Here is a 21691-nt window from a genome sequence, read left to right as displayed (position 1 = left end):
TACTCTTAAAAAATACATATATATTGTTTCAGAGTAACAGCCAAGTGAGCTGTAGCTCACGAAAGCTCATGCTCAAATAAACTGGTTAGTCTCTAAGGTGCCACAAGTACTCCTTTTATATATATTGTTGTAATGTGTACATTTCCTTCTTTTGTAATTTAGATTGTTTGGGGGAAAAAAAGCTTTGCCACAGAATATCTGTGGAAGGGTGGTTGGTGACTTTATTCCTCTTTGTCCTAACTGGGAAAAAAATAAAGAAAACAGTCACTTTACAGAAACAGAATGAGTTTCATGGGCATTCTGTGAAAAAGTTACCTTCAGGATTTTATTTTTACATCTGACAGTTTCTCTTTCTTAGGAATGAGCTGGAACATTTACAGATAAAGGTATTGCAAGAACGTGAAAAATACCAGCAGTCTTCTCGGTCTAGTACTGCTCTTTCAGCAGTACCTGCATTTAGTGTGAATGACAAGTTTACATTAAATAAGGATGATGCCAGCTACAGTCTTGTCTTAGAGGTGCAGACAGCGATAGATAATGTCTTGGTACAGGTGAGTGGTGTTTTAAGACCTAGAATCTAACAAAAATGTATGACTTTAAAACTAAACAATGAAGAAAATTGTAACATTTATTTTTTGATCCAGAATGCTGATAGCTGTTTGTTGCTTACTGAATTAATATATTTTTTTAATTTGACAAGTTCGGTTTTAAAGGACTTCTTTAAAGCTAAAAGCCTCTTTCAGTTTGTTTTAATACTGGTTCAGAATCACATTGAAATACAGGTTTTATAAATATCTAGATTGTTATGAGACGAAACTGCAGTTTGTATCTTACTGAAAAAAATATTGGCTGTAAACTTTTCATATGCTCTTATGGTGTATTTTAAACACTTTTAACGTAGTGGAAGATTATAATTTTATACTGAAATAAAACTGAGACATATGACATACAATTATCAGCAGGCTGATGTGGAACTTCTGGGTTTACTCTTGGGCTTCACTTTTTTTAATAAGTGTAGCAAATAAAGAATATAGTTCAGAATCTTGAATGTGGTGTTCATACTGAATTGTGATATACTGGTGTTCTGTAGGTCATTTTGGTGTCCTCAGTACTGACCAAGTTGCATTAGAACATTATAGGTCACAATCCTACCATATGATCTGCCAGGGTTGGCCTCTTGGGATTTGACAGGGTTGTAAAGGTCCATCAACCTGGATTAGATCACAGGATGGAATTCTAGTTTCTAAAAGCATGAATTTGAAGTATGACTGTGGTGAGGCTAGACTCCCTTCCAAAAGGAGGCCCACTTTATCAAAGGGAAAAAAAAACAAACAAGGTTTGTTTGTTTTCTGGTCCTCTCTTTTTTTTCTCAGGCACTTGGCAAAAGCAGAATCTTCTGTTGCTCTTGGAATACTCTATGGGTGAAATTTATTGAAGTCAGTAGCAAAACTCCCACTAATGTCAGTAGGGCTGGAATTTCACCTTATAACTGGTTCTGCTTTTGCTGAGTCTTCAGTGGAAATGATTCCTCTAAATTTAAAAATGTAATTTATTTTAGAACATTCTTATCAAAATACACCTTTCCTTTTTAAAAAAATCACTACTTGAGGTGAGGTTCCCTTGTAATACTTTTACTGTTCCTGAGGGTTGGGAGGATGGTAGGATGTAATGATGTAGAAGAAAATCTGATTAGTACATATCTTTTACTAAATATTTTTCCCATTTACAACCATCTTAAATTAGTTATTCCTTCTATCACATCAGCTGGAGTTAATGTTATCTTGGTACCTACTCCTTTGACTGTTAAATATAACTAGCTTTGAGGCATATACAGGGAGAAAAATTTTATAAAATGTTTTCTAAGGGGAAATTGAATATAGGTAAACTGGCCAGGTTTTTTTAAAAAAACACACACACGACATGACATTTTTTCATTGGTGTCTGGTGGAAACATCATCTTTGATGGTAGGTTGACTCATCAAATGGAGCCTAACTTGATGAATGTTGTCTGCAGTTGAATGGCACCTCTGAATCAGGGCTGGTCTACACTATACACTTACACTGGCATAGCTACGTCTCTCAGCAGTGTAGAAAATCCACACCCCTGAGAGACATAGCTATGCCAACCTAGTCCCCGGTATAGACAGCGCTAGGTCAACAGAAGAATTCTTCCATCAGCCTAGCTACTGCCTTTCAGGGAGGTGGATTACCTACACCAGTGGGAGGGTGCTGTGCTGCTATAGTGTTTTTAGTGTAGACTTAGCCTCAGTTACATCATGACTAAATGCTAAACTTAATTGATTTAGGCTTGAATTTAATGCCGAGGTTAGCGCTTGTCTACATTATGGGGACTATACTAGCATAGCTATGTTGGCATAACCCCACAGTATAGATGCAGCCTACACTGAAAGGCTACATCTACACTTAAAATGCTACAGTGGTATAGCTGCTGGAGAGCAGCAGTATCCCTGTAGCACTTCAGCATAGACACTCACTACAGTTGGAGGGATTCTCCTGTCACTGCAGTTATTCCACCTCCCCAAGAGGTGGTAGCTAGGTCGACAGAAGAATTCTTCTGTCGATCTAGCACTGTCTACACTGGGGTTAGGTTGGCATAGCTACAACTCTCTGGGTGTCGATTTTTTACATCCCTGAGAAACATAGTTATGCTTTTATGTAAGTTTTCAGCGTAGACCAGTCCTGAAGCAGTTTTCTGTCAACCTAGCTGCCTCTTACACTGGGGGTTAGGTATGCTGGGGTATGGATCTTTCACCCCCCTGGCTGACATAGCTGTGTTGACCTAAATTTTAAGTGTAAATCAGGTCTAGAGTTCTAAAGTAGCAGTATACACTAAACAATGCAAAATGCTATTTTTCCATTGGAAGCACTGGAATATTGTGGATCACTGAATTTTAGATGAAGCTACAAAAATATCATTTCAGCCAGAGGACGTCAAGTAATTTAAAGAAACCGTAATACTGTAAAGCCTTTTCATTAGCTTATCCAAATACTGGCTGTTCTCCCTTCAAAGCAGGTGAAACAAATCTAGAGCAAAAACACTTAATTGTGTCCAAAATATTTTAAAAAGGTAATTTATGCAGATCTATTTTGATACTTTGTTTCCGAATGAGATTTAGTAGTCTGTGCATTAAAGAGAACGGCATCCCAGTCATGAAATTAATGCATTTGCTATTTTATTTATCTTTTCAAAGGTATACATCTTACATTAGCTAATATTAGAACAAATCTCCAGTTACAAGATGCAGTTTAAAACGTTACAAATAAGACAGACTTAGAAGATAAAGATCTCCAAATTGTCGTGGGATTTTAATTTAACAAACGCACTAAACATCTATTTAATCTTTTACCCTTTTCAAATTAAGATTATCAAACAATTATATTGCATCTTCCTCACTAACATAATTGATTATAATTAGAGGATAAATACATTAGAAACTATTCAGAAGTTTACACCTTTTTTTTTCTCCCCTACTTCTTCCCTTAAATGTTCTGCACAGAGTGATGTCCCAATAGACCTACTGGATGTGGATAAAAATTCTGCTGTTGTTAGTTTTAGTGGCTGTGATTCTGAAGTAAGTAACACAAAAAGGTAAAGATATTAGTTAATGGTTGTACTTGTATAGAGACTACTGAATGAAAGCTGTTAACTGCTATGTATTAGAATTTGGATTTACAGATTCATACTTTAAAGTCCTAGGAGTTACAATAATTTATTTAATAGCTGAAACTGAATAAAATGTTGGGAGGGAGGAAGTTTGGGAAAATTGGGTTTGGCTGGTAGTATAGTAGAAGTCAACTTTTGGCCCAGTATATTTCTTTACTGAAAGTTATTAGGCAAAGAGCACTATATTTATACATACTGTATATCTTTAAAATGTCAAACTGACGCCATGAAAACGCTATATTCCAGATATTCTCGTGTTTGACTAAAAACATTATTTTTATAGATACTTTTTTCTTAAAAAATAATTCCAGAAATGAAATTAGCATTATGAAGATCTTTTGAAGTCTCTATTTTTTTTTCACAATTGTCTTCTAAATATTTTTGGTTTGTTAGTGACTAATTTGGCACATCAAAGGTTTACTGCTCGTTTTGAGTTTCTTAATCATTCTGTGAGATCATTACTTTGGCTAATGTTGGTTTAGCTTACAGTGTGTTTTCTGACTAATTTTCCTTTGCATAATTAGGATAATTTAGCTTGTCAGATCCTGGGCCGAGACAATATCGGGGAAACTGGTAGATAATTGTATCTTTTTTAATTTTGCAGAATGGAGTTTTCAGATATATTTTGTTTTCAGTTTTAACAAAGTGTTCAAAAGATTTCCTATTCTTTATCTTTATAGAGAAAGCTGGTCTTTACTAATACAATATGGGGTGAAATTCTGGCCCCAGTGAAGTCAATGGCAGTTTTGCCATTGACTTCAGTGGAACCAGGATTTCACTTGTTTACTTTTCATGTAACAGTTTTTCACAGATAGCAAAAAATGTCACTATGCTGCTAAAGTTTTGATGATAAAATTTCCATAAATTCAAAAATATTTTTATTTATTTATTTATTTATTTTGTTTTTCATTTTGAATTGTTCACAGCCAAATAGCAACTTTCTCCTTGCCACTTACCGATGCCAAGCAAATACTACTAGACTGGAGCTTAAGGTAAAGATGCTACAAAACATTTTCTTGTACTTTTCAAAAATGTGTTTTATCTAGAAAATGTAAATATGTATCTTGTGCTATGCTTTTGTGAACACAGGCTGAATGAATGGGTTGAATGTGTTAACTTGAGCGAATGACAAGTCCAGTGATTCTTATATGGTAGTCTTCAGACCACTGGTTGTTCACTGAGAAATTTCTGGTCACTTGCATGATGCTGATGAGAACTCCTGGCTTTATAGCTGCTTGTACAAATATTCACCTTGGAAGCCACTGAAGAGAAGCGGGGCAGTGTGGGAGAGAAAGCGTAGCATCCTTACTTAATGACTTCTGACTCTGAAAAAAGAGGAGGAGCCAAGAAATCACAAATGAGTCTAGAAACAGAGACTTTCTCCGAGTAAGTTCAAAAAGGATGACGCAGGGAGAGACGTGCCAGGAAACAGAAGTTAGAAACAAGAAGGGGAGATTGTTTCAGATTTTGGAACGGAAATTAACTCAGTTTTAAAGCTTGACTATATATTTACATATAAGATCAAATGCATAGTTTGATTTTTAATCTTAAACCATTCATAGAACCATAGAAATGTAAGACTAGAAGGGATGTTGAGAAGTAACCTAGTCCAGCACTCTGCATTGAGGCAGGATTTTGGAACTTGATGCAAAGCCCATTGAAGTCAATGGGAATCTATCTCTTGACTTCAGTGGATTTTTGCATTGGCCCCCTTTATCCTCACAACATCCATGTACCTCAGTACTCCCCCTGTAACAGGGTAAATTCCTTGTAACTTTGTGCAAGTCATTTAAGCCTGTGCCTGAGCTAGAAGTTAAACTGGGGTTTCCTGAATACTGGTTGAATAGTCCAGCCACTATGCCATCTTTCATTCAGATGGTATAAGCTATTTTAGTAGCATCTTATGCCTTGCCCCACCCCTGTGGCATGTGTAGGGGTGGTGGGTAGGATATCCCTGTGCCGTGGCAATTCCATTGAAGCTGTTGACAGCTGGTACAGGTTAGAGCAATCTAGACAACAAATTAAAGTATTCAGGACTTGGTTTGGGTAGAGTGAGGTTCGAGATGCGGGGTGAGTGCAAAACTGGCTCAAATCCTCTTTTGCACACTCCACTTTTCTTAGTGTTTCCTAACTGCAGCTGAGGAGCTAGACCCATTTCTTTTTTTTAAATCTTGTTTTGGGGGTGCTCAAGGACTTTGCTTGTTGTGAAGATGTGGGTTCTATTGAAGCGGTCATTTTGGAATAGTTTAAAGTGTAGAATGACATGTCTTATGTCATTATCTTACATAGCATAAATTCTGCAAAAACTTGTACAGTAACACCAAAGGATTAGGAGTGGCTGGACAAAGTCTTTGTTCTTTGGGCAGTCAAAATCAAAGCAAATGGATTTTCTTTTCCTCTGTAATAAATCTGTGCCAATTCTAGAAGTTTCTTGTTGAATGCTATTCCATCTAGTTTCAAAAAGTTAATTTGCCCCTTTCATAGGAGTACTGTGTTAATTGAATCAGTACTGTAGTTTAAAATTTTTTTTTAAAATTCTGGTAAATTCATTAATTTTTTCCCTCTCCTCTTTGTTTATTGATGTAGATTCGATCAATTGAAGGCCAGTATGGGACACTGCAAGCATATGTAACACCAAGAATTCAACCGAAAACCTGCCAACTTTGTCAATATCCGATTAAACCACTTTCACTTCATCAAAGAACTCACTTTATTGATCATGACAGGTATTTACAAAGAGAGAGCAATACTACTTCTAAATTGGTTCAATCCAATTGAAACTTAGTTGACTGTGTAACCTGCAGTAATCGTTTTAGCAGCTGATTGTAATACTCAACATCACAAGTCTCTTCTAGGGTTGTTCTTATTTAAAAAAAAAAAAAGTGCTCTCCCATATCTAGCTGAGCCCAAAAACTGGTCCAGATTTCTTGTTTGCCTTTTATTCCTCTGTTGTGAGGCTGTCATTTTATCCAATTATATGTAATCTCCCTGTTTCTTACATCACTGCTATTGCAAACTTTTAAAAAGGACTGTAGGAAAATAGGTTTCAGAGTAGCAGCCGTGTTAGTCTGTATTCGCAAAAAGAAAAGGAGTACTTGTGGCACCTTAGAGACTAACCAATTTATTTGAGCATAAGTTTTCGTGAGCTATAGCTCACTTCATCGGATGCAATAGAATCCCAGTGAACTAGACCAAATGCGTTTACTCCTTCTTGATTCACTTGCATTCAGATGCTAATGGGAAAGGTTTCCTGTGCCTTCCATCATGCCTATTTCACATGTATTACCTCTTCAAAGTACTTGGATATCTCTGGTTTAGAGAACAGGAGACTCTTGAGTGTTTCTAATACTCTGTTTTTCTGCAGAGTTGATCACCCCACCCACAGCCTGCTTTGGTTTTTAAAATGCAAAACAAGTAACCTGGAAAAACAGTTTGCCAATTTATGGTGTTTTTGCCCAGTTGTGACTCATCTGGATTGAGAATATTCAAATAAGGAGTCTGTCTCTCACACACACACACACACACACACACACACACACACACACACACACACACACACACGATTTTGTGTTGAATTCATCAGAGAATACTATTGAATGCTGATTGTATCATTCAGAATATATTTCAGTGTGAAGGAAGTCTGAATTAGTTAATTAGTTTGCTAGAAGTCAGTGAAAACTCATGTTTGAGGCTTAAAGGGAGGAAGACATACCATATGAGAAAAAAACTTTCATCTTCAGTTGCATAGCTACTGCAACATCAGTACTGCTCATCAGTAACTAATTCCCATCTTCCTTCTGCATTCAAAATACTGTAGACCCATGAACACACTGATGCTTAAAGGCCACTTCAGTTTTGCTGAAATTCACTCCTGGATTGTGTTTTGCTTGCCTGAAGTTCCTGAAAAAACTCCAGTAGGAGATAGTGTTACTTTCTACTTTCAGAACACCTTCCTGGATACACAGCTTGAAAGTACTTACAGGTAAAATCAAGTACAATTGCTGAAGCATGTTTTGGTTAAAAACAAATATACAAATAGAGCTAAATTGTCCCCTAAATAAGCTTTTTTTATGAAGGGGGACTGCAATCAGAATTTATCTGGTTGTTTGTTTTAGGGCTGGGAAAACATGGTTTGCAGTCCTCCACCCTATGAAACGAGGAAAGAGTTCAGCCCCTGAAATCTGAGGATCTTGAGAGTTGCCAGAAACCAGAGCAATCTGTGTAGAGGCAGTAAACCTTGGCAATGCTTCCTTGAAGACATAGCTTGTTTCCTGTTATGATGTATTATAGCAGACAGTAATTTTTGCCTTGTGGGTCACCCAGTTCTTGTGACGCCCCCATAGAGTGGACAGGGTGAATAATTCCATATGTCCAGGATTATCAAAATATCCTGCTGTGGAGGAGAGCCTTCTCTTTTCCATGTCTTCACCCTAGATGTGTCCATTCTGAATACCAGCCTCAATCAGATCCTACATTGCTTATTCAGGCAAACTCCCTTTCAAGTCAGTAAGAACTTTACTTACACATGGGCTGTCAGATTTGATCATTAGTACGTATTATGCAGTAATTAGATAATCCTTCAAAATGTAGTGTTTTGTAAGGGTGAGATAATTGAAAATAATTGAGCATTGCTAAACAGGGAAGCCTTAGTGTATTTGGCTTTGTAACTTGTGTCTTTAGCATACTGTGTGATGTGAGGGAGACAAATTCGGTGTTCCTTTTTTGCAAATGTAAGTGCCTGTCTAACAAGTATAGCAAAACTATCTTAGAGCACACGCTGGTTTGTAACTTTATTTTTTTCCTTTTTCAGTAAAGGAAGCTAAATCACTAGAGAGAGTTCCTCTCTCCCTCTCTGTTACAAGTATAATATACTCTTATCGTTACAGTTTTAATGGGTGTTCAGTCTTCCTAAGAAAGCATGTGATAAAGTCTCAAGCTAAAAAAAATCCTCCCCTTTCTGCAGCTCCCATTAGAGAAATGTTTATTTTCAGTGTTAGGAATAATATTCTCTGTTATCTTTAAATGAACCAGTGTGCTGCTTCAGCTAGCAGATATCGTTTTACTTTATAATAGAGTTGTAGAAGCTGGAAACATTAATTACTATTACTCTAATTATACAGATTCCAACTTGATCTGGGATTACAATAAGAAATGCTTATAAATTGATGTAGAAAGCATTTTGACTCTCACTTTTTTTCATGTAAAGTGAGACTGATACTGGGGCGAGTTGTTAAGTGCTCATATTATGGTGACAGGCGCACTGTAATAACTTAGGGTATGTCTGCACTACCCGCTGGATCGGTGGGCAGTGATCGATCCAGCAGGGATTGATTTATCGCATCTAGTCTAAATCAACCCCTGAGCACTCTCCTGTCGACTCCTGTACTCCACCACCGCGAGCGGCACAGGTGGAGTCGACGGGGGTGCGGCAGCATTCAGTTCACCGTGGTGAAGACACTATAGTAAGTCTATCTAAATACGTCGACTTCAGCTACGTTATTCACATAGCTGAAGTTGCGTAACTTAGATCAATCCCCACTCCCCCCTAGTGTAGACCAGGGTTTAGGTAGCGAAAGAGATGTCAGGAATCCTAGATAGTATACTGTGTTCCAAATTTTTTACATGTACACACGCACGCAGACAAACCCTGCGTCCTCTATGGCATAGGAAATCCATAAGAACAGCCTATGCTTTCTGACTGTCTGAGAGAACGGTGTTTTGTGGTGTAGCCAGATTGATAAGAGTAAGTTCTGAATAGCGAGTGTGATGAAATCAGTGTATGAACTATTCTGATAGCTAGTCTGTGGAATAGCTTTAGTGATGGCCTCTAAGGAGGTTGTGCTTCATCCCCTGACTGGGGGTCGTGGGAAGCCCTATTTATTGCTTTAATATGGAAACCAAGTGCACTGGCCTGCCCTAACTCTACTACTTAAATCTTTTTTTCTTTTGGCAGAAAAGGAGAGGGATTTTTCAAATCTGACAACATTTCTACCATATCCATTCTAAAAGATGTGCTCTCTAAAGAAGCCACCAAAAGGAAAATTAATCTCAATATATCCTATGGTAAAAAAATTCTCCTCTACTTCATTTTATCATCTTATGCATGAAATGCATTAAAAGTATTGATCTGATTACTGATTTTTTTTTGTTCCTACTAGATATAAACGAAGCATCTGTGAACCACACATTAAAACTAATCCACCCGAAACTAGAATATCAGCTGCTTTTGGCCAAGAAAGTTCAGTTAATAGATGCTCTAAAAGTAAGTATCTGATCATAACTTCTACGGTAGAAGGGGGGAGGTTGTTTTGTTTTAGGATGGCAGTGACCAAACTTGTGTCAGATGCAGGCGTCACTGCATTTGTAGTATTTCTCTTGCCAGGACTGCTGTTCATGTATATTGGTCATCGAAGAGATTTTGTTAAAAAGAACTCCATACCCCACTTGTATTTGAGCTTGACTAGTGAGTAATCTGTTTTAATGATCAGTTATTTGTGACAGCTTTTTAAATATAGCTACCTCTTGCTACCCTGTCTAACGCTGGTTCTCCAGCTCCCTCCTTCTCTTCCTTGGTCTTTTAAACCAGAAGATAGTCACCTGCAGCAAGAGATTAAGTAAGACTCTTTTTGAGGTTCTGCCCCAGCTATCAGCAGGAAAGTATGTGGGAATTATTCAGAAGTTATTAATCTTTGACCCTGGAACCACATCAGTAATCTTCTGGAGGTGGAAGTAGTCTAAATTGGAGAAATTATTGATATCCTGCATTTACTAGCCGTAATATACATTTTTAAAAACTCCCCTCGAGGATAGCCTTGAAGGGAGGACTGTACCTTTTCTGTGGCTACACAGAAATCTAGTCTGTGCTGAGTGTTAAACTGAATAGGTATCCTTCTAAAGATCTATAAGAAATGGTGGTTTATTCTCCAGTACAGACATCTGTCACGCCTGATTTATCTGGCCTCCATGACAAATGCAGATTCTGCAAAATGTAAGCCTTAAATAAATTTCTAACCCGTATGGTTTCAAAAATTAAGTTTCCAATTGTGAATCAAGCAGAGACAGCTTTAAAAGTAAGAGGTGTAAACCATCCCAATTGTCTCAGTCAAGTGTTAATTCTGAAATCCAATGACCACCTTTTAAGAGACAGATTTTTCAGAAAATGTAGGTGTTTGGCTACACAGTTACTACAACTGTGGGGATTTGCATGTGTAAATAGCGAAATAAAGGGCAGCAATAGCATTGGTTCTAAAAGCACCGAAGTCAATTTCTACACTTTTCAGAGTAACAGCCGTGTTAGTCTGTATTCGCAAAAAGAAAAGGAGTACTTGTGGCACCTTAGAGACTAACCAGTTTATTTGAGCATGAGCTTTCGTGAGCTACAGCTGATGAAGTGAGCTGTAGCTCACGAAAGCTCATGCTCAAATAAACTGGTTAGTCTCTAAGGTGCCACAAGTACTCCTTTTCTTTTTGCGAATTTCTACACTGAAGCCCTAGGATAGCAAGAAAAGCAATGGTTAGATGGGGGAGGGTGGTTGTGGTATTTAACTGCTGTCCACAATACCACAGCAGCTGACTGCTTCTGATAAAATCCACAATTAATAGTTAAGATGTTGATTTGCCTCTCCTTCAGTTTTGGCTGCTATAATGGGGAAGTCTCTGCTACTTATTCCTCCTCAAGCTTCCTTTCATCCTAGAAAAATCTCCACTGCCTTCCTGTGTTACTGTTCATAAATTTCTCAAGCAGTAACAGAGTACAGTTGACATGATTCTTGTTTATTTAGTTGCTGTGCAGAGGACTGTTTTGATCAGTTTCATGGCTGCTAGTCTAGTTAATTTCATTTGCGCTGCTGCTTTTTAAGACAAAGCAGCTGACCTCCTGGAGCACTGTTTCTGTACACGAAAGAGGACAGCACTGCATTGATTCACATTTCAAATATTTCCTTTACAATTATACTCATTAGAACCTTTTTTAATGGAAAGCTTTAAATTCTATAGAAAATGGTGAATTACCCCCCCCCCCCGTGCTAGTTGGCAAATGGATTGTTTTAACCTCTTTCTTAACTGTCAAATGCACAAACTCAGCCTGGAATCTGAATCTGGGTTCTCTGGCTACTTAATGTCCTACAACTGTGGTTCTCTCAACCAGGTGTGTGTGTACCCCTGGGGTAAGCAGAAGCCCTCCGGGGGTGCATCAGCTTATCTAGATATTTGCCTATTTTTACAACAGGCTACATAAAAAGCACTAGTGAAGTCAGTACAAACAAAAATTTCATACAGCCAATGACTTGTTTTTACTACTCTATATATTATCCACTGAAGTATAAGTATGACATTTATGTTCCAATCGATTTTATAATTATATGGTAACAATGAGAATAATCAATTTTTCAGTAGTGTTCTGTGACACTTCTTTATTGTCTGATTTTGTAAGAAAGTAGTTTTTACATGAGGTGAAACTTGGGGTATGTAAGACATTCAGGGTGACTCCTGAAGGGGTACAGTAGTCTGAAAAGTTTGAGACCCACTGTCCTACAATAAAGGCATCCTAGCTGGGATGATTTAGTTGGGGATTGGTCCTGCTTTGAGCAGGAGGTTGGACTAGATGACCTCCTGAGGTCCCTTCCAACCCTGATATTCTATGAAAGGTTTTTTGACTGGAACTTTATTAACGATACTATTGATATGAGCCAGAAAGGAACCTGGCTCCCTCTTTCATTTTTGTGTTTGGTTCTGTAGCACTAACAGAAGTAAAATGTAATGAAGGTTTGTTGCTAGTCAACAGGCATGACTTGAAATAATATACAGGGAACTGCTGCTAGTTCCACTTTACATAGACATTTTTCTGAGGACAACTGACCTTTAACATCCCAGTTAAATACATGGTGAAAGTTCACATGTCATCCCACAGCACTATTATTTCTGTCTGTTTGGAGATTCAGGCAGCATAGCATCAGGTCATGTTGAGAAGGTTGTCTCCAACCATAAAACAGATTTTTGTTAATGAAGTTTAGGTTTAGAAAAAATAGATGAAACCACCAGAGAAGTGGTGGTATAAAATGTGAGTAATAGTTTAGTGTGTGCTCTTAAGGTGTCAAGAAGAATTTAAGCAACTGTTCTTTCCTTATTTTATGGTATCGTGTTTTCTTTTTTAAAAAAACACTAACTTGAAATTAAGTCTGTTTTTAAACATTAATTATAAATAGTTTCAGGTACTCAACTTGTCCTAGATTTCTAGAAGACCCACTGGCAACTTCGTGACTTGTGCAATCTAACTTTCCTACCTTTTCTTCTTCTAAATGTTTTTCCCTGTTTGTGTGAACAGCCAAACAGCAATGGGAAAGTGATTACTAAATTTGAAAAATGGTACTGACTATATGCTGTGTGCCCAATTCTAATTCCTTTGTAGTCAATGGAAAGACTTTAAGGTCTCATCACATTCCCCTTAAAATCAATTAATGTGCTGCACTGTGTAAACAAACTGAAAAAATAGAAAATTTGTTCTTATCTTAATTTGTAACAATAGTGGCTCAGATTTTTAGACAAAAGTGTGGGGGGTTTTGTTTAGGTTTTTTTTTTAATTGGAGCACCCTTTAACTTTATATGGTTATGTCTCTTGGCTACTGGATTGTTTAAATTTTATTTAAATATGTGGCAGCTAAAAAAAAAGAAAAACAACCTTAGAAATAACCTTTCCATCCCTCAGTACTCAGTTTGTGTCCAGGGAGAGAGTCCTATTCTTGCAGCCACAAAAATGTCTGCTTTTAGTCTAGAAATGATTAAATATCAGGAGGGATGGGGGAGTGGTGCTAATAATCTTAACTTAATCTGAAAGAACAAAGGATAATTTGAGCTGAGGTCTTTTAAAATATTTTGTTCTCAAATTCCAAATAATTGTCATGTAAAGCAAGATTATGTAGTCTTATTTCTGTGGACTTTAAAAAGTAACTATGTAAAATTGACACTCTTATCTAGAAGACTTGGTCTCTGGGTATCCTGTTTTCTGATGTTGGTAACCAAAATGTTTTGGGAGTTTTATTGCTTTTTACCCTTTACAATCTTGAAGAATCAGCAAAGTTCAAGGAAATTGAGCAGTTTTTTGTTCCTTCTTGTGAAATAACAGAATTGTCTATATAATTATTGGCACTTCTGAACACCTATATAACCTGGGTCTAATTTGTCCTGGAGAACCTTGCTTACAAGTGGTGATGATAAAGAAAAGAACCCAGCTTGATTCTCAGATTGCAGTGTCTGGAGCTGTCAGCTAGAGAGAACATCTTTTTAGTTGTAAGCTATGCCTGTTTGATTTCTGCATCTATGGGGGAAAAAACACTCCACAATGCCACTTTCAGTGGTCTTATTTCCACAGTAGAATGACATTGTAAGATAATACTATGCATGTTAAAATTATGTTTAGTTTTAAAAAAAAGTACAGGACCAACTTCTTATGGAGTCAAATTCCAGAGCCAGAAGATAACGAAAGTTGGGAAAATTAAGATTTCAGGTGCTCCATTCTCTTTGAATTGGCCAGGACAGGATGAACTGTCACACTCCTATTTTTGATAGCCAGTAGTTTGTTGAATTTTTCAGTATCAGTTCCTGTCTTATTGTAATATTCTCTACATTGGGTTATTACAGTTAGCGCCAAAACCCAAACTGATTTTGTAGCATAGAAATGGCCTGTTGAAGTAACTCCAAATGTTCACTTGATTCCTTCATCAGTCCAGATTATTATTTCTAAAAAAGGTGAGCAAACTAGTATTTAAAAGGAACACCGTTTAATGTGGTAGCAAGTTCTGAGTAGGATCCATTTTCATCTGGTGATACTGTTTCTTATTCTGAGTTTTCAGAAAGACACCAAAATCAGATCGAAAAACTCAGTATAAGATCACTGTTCAGTTCTAAAACCACCAGCCAGTGAAAAAATAGTCCTGATGAACTGAAGGCGAGTCATTCTGCTGTTGATCAGAAATGGAAGCTGTAATGGGGGTTTGAGAATCCAGTGGTAAAAGTGGGCAATACTGTTTGGAACTTAGTGAGGAGAGGGAGAAAAATTACATTTCCAAAATAGTAAGAGCAGTTTTGAAGGATTGTTTCACCTATCTATGCATTGCCTCCTGTTATACCAATAAAATAAAAACCAGCAGGATCTTATTAAAGGGGAAAAAGGCAAAATGCCACATTTATTGTGAATACAGAAAGAATCATAGTAAGCAGTTAGTTATAGCTATAACATTCCATTCAATTTCATATTTATTCACACATTCATTCATACACACAGAGGTTCTGCAAGGTTATCATCATAGTTACCAGCCTTAGAGTTGCTCATGCCAAGCCACTGGCCAGGTGGCCTGGATATGAGGAGGGAGCAGGGCCTTGTTATATGCTCATCTGATGCTCCTGGCAGTTGGTTTGCAGAATCAGACCCCCAAGTTCTCACTTTCTAGAGTCCATTTTTATAGGAATTTCTTCCTATGCCAGTCTATGGGAATTGCTTCATCATGCTGTTGCTGAATCAATCAGCAGATGGCACATTCCTGATGGCTCCCTGCTGCCAGATGTTATCTTGTTCTTTGGTTCTCCCATTCTTGAGGCTGTTGAGTGGATTCCAGTCTGCCCTCCGGGGGTCCTCTAGTTATTTCCACTTGACACCTTCTTTAACCGATGGACACTGGATTCTTAGGCTGGCACCTCCCTGATCATTCAGTTATTATCCCCACCAAGCATCCATCCACATACATCCTCTATCTCTATTTTAATCACAATTGTTAAAGCGAGATGAATACAGCAAAAGGGCGGGGAGTCTCTGGGTGCTGTTTCTGTTACATTGCTTTGAGTCTCTCTGTGTGAGTAGTTGTTACAAAGAATTGCTTTGAGAACAGACTGTCTTAGAACATACTAACACAATTAGCGGCTTGCAAGTTTCACACAGAGGGAGAGAAACAGTACCAAAACCCAAGAGACCTCTTAATTAGTAATACCCTGGAATTTAAACAATGAGGTGATTTTAATATAGAACTTCTTTAATATGATCCAACACTGTCAGATCTAAACTCCGTTTTTAGAGTTTACAGCCTTTAATTCTTTGGTAACGTTTTAAAATCTATTTTAAGGAGTTGCAGGTTCATGAGGGAAACATGGACTTCCTGATACCAGAGTACCGCTGCATTTTAGAGGAATCAGACCACCTTCTTGAAGAGTACAAGAAACAACCTGCACATCTTGAGAGACTTTATGGTTCGTTCTTTAATAGAGCTTCTCTTTTTTAGCTTCTTTCTTTACACTAAAAATATTAACAGCCAGAGAGAGAGCATGCATGCACGTGCAATAGACAGGATAAAAATATAGTTCTAAGTTTTCTAGAGTAAATTAGCAGGTAGGTACAATCTAGTAGCACCAGGAGGACCAGTGGATCACAGTGAATATACATGTAAAACTCTTATGGGTAAACTTAAGAGTCTGGCAGTTACTGCAGATTGATATTATGAAATAAAACTGAAAAATAAAGAGACAAACTGTATATATAAGAACAAATGCAAAGTACGCCACTTGAGGAACTGTCATTTGCACACATACAAAATGGGAAATGACTGCCTGTCAAGGTTCCTTCCCCACTCTGAAGTCTAGGGTACAGATGTGGGGACCTGCATGAAAGACTGCCTAAGTTTATTCTTACCATCTTAGGTAAACACTGCCACCACCAAAGTGGTGCACAAAGAACAGGGGAAGTGCCCATTTGGAAACGTCTCTCTCTCTCTCCCCCCCCGCCCCCCCCTCCCAAAAAAAATATCCCCCCAAGCACTACACCCTTTCCTGGGGAAGGCTTGATAAAAATCCTCACCAATTTGCATAGGTGAACACAGACCCAAACCCTTGGATCTTAAGAACAATGAAAAGCAATCAGGTTCTTAAAAGAAGAATTTTAATTAAAGTAAAAGAATCACCTCTGTAAAATCAGGATGGTAAATACCTTACAGGGTAATTAAATTCAAAACAGAGAATCCCTCTAGGCAAACCCTTAAGTTACAAAAAGATACAAAAACAGGAATATACCTTCCATTCAGCACAACTTATTTTATCAGCCATTTAAACAAAACAATCTAACGCATATCTAACTAGATTGCTTACTTACTTTTTACAGGAGTTCTGACCTGCATTCCTGCTCTGGTCCCAGCAAAAGCACCACACAGACAGAGAACCCTTTGTTTTTCCCCTCCCTCCAGCTTTGAAAATATCTTGTTTCCTCATTGGTCATTTTGGTCAGGTGCCAGCGAGGTTATCTTAGCTTCTTAACCCTTTACAGGTGAATGGGTTTTTCCTCTGGCCAGGAGGGATTTAAAGATGTTTACCCTTCCCTTTATATTTATGACACTGCCTAACACAGTACTGTGGAAAGGGAGCTGGGAGTCATAGTGGATTACAAGTTAAATATGAGTAAACAGTAATACTGTTGCAAAAAAACAAAAAAAAACTTATTCTGGGATGGTAATTAACAGGAGTGTTGTAAGCAAGACATGAGAAGTAATTCTTCTGTTCTACTACGTGCTGATTAGGCCTCAACTGGAGTCTTGTGTTCAGTTTGGGGCGCTACATTTCAGGAAAGATGCGGACGAATTGGAGAGAGTCCGGAGAAGAGCAACAAAAATGATTAAAGGTCTAGAAAACATGACCTATGAGGGAAGATTGAAAAAATTGGGTTTGTTTGGTCTGGAGAAGACTGAGGGAGAACACAAGTTTAAGTACATAAGATTGTTAAAAGTAGGAGGGAGAAAAATTGTTCTCCTTAACCTCTGAGGTTAGGACAAGAAGCACTGGGTTTAAATTGCAGCAAGGGTGGTTTAGGTAGGACATTAGGAAAAAATTCTTAACAGTCAGGATGGTTATGTACTAGAATAAGTTACCCAGGGAGGTTGTGGAATCTCCATCATTGGAGATTAAGAGCAGGCTAGACAAACACCTGTCAGGGATGGTCTGGATTAGTGGTACTCAACCAGGGGTCGGGACCCATGGGGGGCTGTGGCTTGTTTCGGGGGGTATGCCAAGCAGGGCCGGGCATTAGAGTTGTTGGGGCCCAGGGCAGAAAGATGAAGCCCCACAGTATGGGGCTGATGCCAAAGCCTGAGCAACTAAGCTTTGCGGGGTCCCCTGTGGCATGGGGCCCTGGGCAATTGCCTTGTTTGCTACCCTCTAATGCCAGCCCTGGCTTTTATATGCAGAAACAGTTGTGGCACAGGCAGGCTGTGGAGTTTAATAGCATGTTGGGGGAGTGGGGAGGGCACGTGGCCTCAAGGAAAAAAAGGTTGAGAACCCCTGGTCTAGATAATACTTAGTCCTGCCTTGAGTACAGGGGACTGGACTAGAAGGCCTCATTGTCCTATGATGCTATAGGAGAACAGTTCAGAAGAGAATCTTAGAAAATCGATGAGATCTAAGGCAGTGCTGAAAATTCAGGAGTTGGATTATTCTGATGAGATTCATTCACTTTATTTAGTGAATGCTAAAACAGAGGGATGACTGTTATAACCCCAATTCAGGAATGCATCCTTATTCAGGACAACTCTTCAACATGTGCTTAACTTTGGATATGTGTTTACGGCCTGTTTGATTTAATATGGCAAGTTCTGTCTTGACCAAAGATGGATTTAAGCATGTCCTTAAGTTCTCTCCTGAATCAGTCAGTGTATTTACAGTGAAAGTCAAAAGTGAAAGATATAGTAGGAAGTAAAAATACAAATTGTAGATCTATAAAATTGAAATCTGATTTTTCTACTCAAGTGCTGAACTTGCTGGATCAGAACTTTAGTAACAGCAGTAGAAAAATTCAAGAACTGACCATTCACAATGCACCAGAAGCCTTGAGACCCTGTAGATGTTAAAATTATCCAGTGCTGAATGGAATCTTTACAGATTTCAAGATCCAGATATGCAAAGTAACCACTGAAGCTGCTCACAGCACATAGAATCCACAGGTGTCACAGTGTCTAGGCTTCAGTAAGCCTACATACACAGGCTGTGAGTTAACTACCACATTTAAAAAAAATTTTTTTTGGTTAAGCAATTTTCTTTGTCCTAAGAGCACCTTCTACTTGAGATGCAGGTAATTCAAAGGTAGAAATGCTGTTTTTTGGAATGTATCTGAAACAAGTTGTTATAGGATCCCAGAGCCTCTGGTACTTCAACTGTAAATGAATTTTGAAACATAGTATTAAACTAAATAATTTTAGCTCTATAATCTAAAAGAAAACCTACCATAATTTAACTCAGAGTACATTAACAGTTTTTTTAATAAGACTAAACCTTGTCAAACATTTTTTGCAGGCATGATTACAGATCTCTTCATTGATAAATTTAAATTTAAAGGCACAAATGTGAAAACCAAAGTTCCTCTTCTTCTGGAAATTTTGGACAGTTATGATCAAAATGCACTGATTGCATTCTTCGATGCTGCTGCCTAAACTAGAAGAAATGATATACTGGGACAGTTCTTACTGCTGTGAACCAGGACAATCGGATATTGAATATTTTTAATTTACATTATTTTAGTATCTTTGCTTTATATGTATCTAATGTTTTGCTGTGTTGATAGTTCTATAATGTGGTCCTGTACTTGTATTTATTACAGTATGTTCAGAATTTGAGCTGAAGATAACTGTAAAGCCTATTGCATAAAGTATGTTTACTTGAATACTGATCATAATAGCTGAAGAAAATTGATAGGATCAGACTTATTTTTAAATTCTTTTATTACTCTAGTTCACCAGGACATGGAAGATCCTCTAGAACTCTTAGAACTGTGGAAACAAGTCTTTGTGGACTTGGCATCTAATAAATATATTGGGGAAATTAACAATAGAAATTTATAGCTATATCAAACTGGTTAAAATACTCACTGTAACCAGAGAATGGTACAATACTTGTAAGTTACATGTATGTTGTATATATTATAGATATTGAAGACAATTTTGTATGTAGGAAGGGAGAGAGGTACTCAGTTGCTTTAAAGGGTAATTAGGTATATAATTGTATTGTTGTATAAGCCATCTAGTAAGTATAAAATTCTTAGGAATATATATAAATTGTATATAGTCCCCTTAGAATGGATTGTTTTTTGCCTCTATACTGCTCCTATGCCTGAAATGCTCACTGTCACAATCTATCAGGCGCTTACCTAGGGTGGTTCCCCCCCCTTCAAAACCCTCCCAAAAATTATGAAGTCCACAATCTCTAACATCTTTTAGTAACAATGGCATCTCCTATCTATTTTTGAGAGAGCACTTCTGTCCTATGGATTTAGATGGTAAGCATATTAGGGCAGGAAGACAAACTACTTGTGTTGTACAGCATCAATCATGCTGTCTATGCTTAACAAAAAAAAAATCTCTTTTCAGTGTGATATTGCATTTAATTATTTACACTTGCTTAAGTAGCCAATACAGTTATAGCATACCCAATGATCCAGAGGCAGTCATGGTGAACTGAGTCTCATAGCATCATGGGGTGATACCTAGGAGTGTTCCTCATACCATGTCAAAATCTAAATTTTCATTTAGCAAACAATTGTTTCTAGCCCTCATGTTCGCCAAGAAAAGCTTGAAAATGCAACTCAAGTGTAACTGATGCAGTGATGTTTGCTAACAACCAAATCAGCCATTAGAGCCCCAGAGGAAGCTGTCTTCCCTCACACCTACTACCCGAGCAAGACAGGATACTCCCCATGGTTGGAATTACACCCCTCTTGGAGCCACTTCTTTGCTCTGACCTATTGCTGTTATGGGCCAAGGGAAGAGCATGAATTAAGTTCTGGTAGTTTCTTGTACTGTCCCCTAGGGCACCAAAATTGTGCAAATCTTCACATTATGGTCATTCCTCTCCTTTCTCATATGTTGTGATTAGCAGTGAAAGAGTTAAATATTGACACTTGCATTAAAGGTATGTGTTAAAGGTTTGCCCTTAACATGAAATTAAATCCCCTCCCAAAATAGTTACAAGGTAGCTTCATCTTCTGTAAGTGCCTGAGTCTCCTTGCTATTTTTTCCCCCACTTATAATTGTTTTTTTTCCTGTTCCCTGCTATTGTGTGAAAGACCCACTCAAACAGAAGCCAGGTCTTGATACTGCATCAGGATCTGACACCACTGTCTCCTGCAGATGTTCAGAATCCCCTCGTACTAATGGAGAATTCTGTGGGAGCAAGTCAAAATTGCCTGACTATACCAGCATAGTTGTGAAAATTATTTAAAGTGCTGTCAATTACACAAAGTAATGGGAGAAGAGAAAATGGTTCCTCTTATTAATTTGTTAATGTTTAGGATGTTTTTAAACAGTAGGTTAAAAATTCAGATAGTAGCCTCCACAGTTCCAGGGTTGTTTTCAACTTAAAAAAAAACCCACACACTCTATCAAGCCTCTTGAATCTGGCTTCCTTTTCTTCCTCACATTCCCATTAACCCCACCACTATGTAGGAGGTAAGCTGACCCATTCCAAAAGCAACTATGTGTTGGTTTTAAACCTACTGTTTCCTTTGCCATAGAGATCCAGCAGTTAAAAAGAAAAAAACTAATTGAGCAACTGCAATTATTCCAGAACATTAGAAGTATGGATGAAGAATTGCCTGCTATAAAATTAAATGGAAAGACCATCCTGAAAACTAGATCAGATAGCGTCAAGGTTCCTCCCCTACTCTGAACTCTAGGGTACAGATGTGGGGACCTGCATGAAAACCTCCTAAGCTTACTTTTACCAGCTTAGGTTAAGCTTCCCCAAGTACAAATTAATTTTATCCTTTGTCCTTGGAATATCCACTGCCACCACCAAACTCTAACTGGGTTTACTGAGAAATGTAGTTTGGACACGTCTTTCCCCCCCAAATCCTCCCAACCCTTGCACCCCACTTCCTGGGAAAGGTTTGGTAAAAATCCTCACCAATTTGCATAGGTGACCACAGACCCAAACCCTTGGATCTGAGAACAATGAAAAAGCATTCAGTTTTCTTACAAGAAGACTTAATAG

At 37.9% G+C, this 21691-nt stretch overlaps 1 protein-coding gene across 2 annotated transcripts in view; it reads left to right on the top strand.

The window, feature by feature from the left end:
• Window positions 1–21057, top strand: part of BBS7 (Bardet-Biedl syndrome 7) — a 48733-nt gene extending 27676 nt beyond the window's left edge. The window contains exons 11-19 of one of the 2 annotated variants that reach the window (XM_077815181.1): window positions 359–551; window positions 3519–3593; window positions 4612–4677; window positions 6272–6411; window positions 7503–7667; window positions 9639–9748; window positions 9844–9947; window positions 15796–15919; window positions 19001–21057. In XM_077815181.1, coding sequence (XP_077671307.1) covers window positions 359–551; window positions 3519–3593; window positions 4612–4677; window positions 6272–6411; window positions 7503–7667; window positions 9639–9748; window positions 9844–9947; window positions 15796–15919; window positions 19001–19137 — 1114 coding nt within the window. In that variant the 3' untranslated portion in view covers window positions 19138–21057. The remainder of the gene's footprint in view (window positions 1–358; window positions 552–3518; window positions 3594–4611; window positions 4678–6271; window positions 6412–7502; window positions 7668–9638; window positions 9749–9843; window positions 9948–15795; window positions 15920–19000) is intronic. The other variant, XM_077815182.1, reaches the window with a different exon arrangement.
• Window positions 21058–21691: the final 634 nt, after the last annotated feature.

This window comes from Eretmochelys imbricata, chromosome 4 (genome assembly GCF_965152235.1).
Source record: "Eretmochelys imbricata isolate rEreImb1 chromosome 4, rEreImb1.hap1, whole genome shotgun sequence".
Taxonomy (NCBI): domain Eukaryota; kingdom Metazoa; phylum Chordata; order Testudines; family Cheloniidae; genus Eretmochelys; species Eretmochelys imbricata.
The sequence above is the reverse complement of the archived record's forward strand: the minus strand, read 5'-3'. Positions and strand labels throughout refer to the sequence as shown.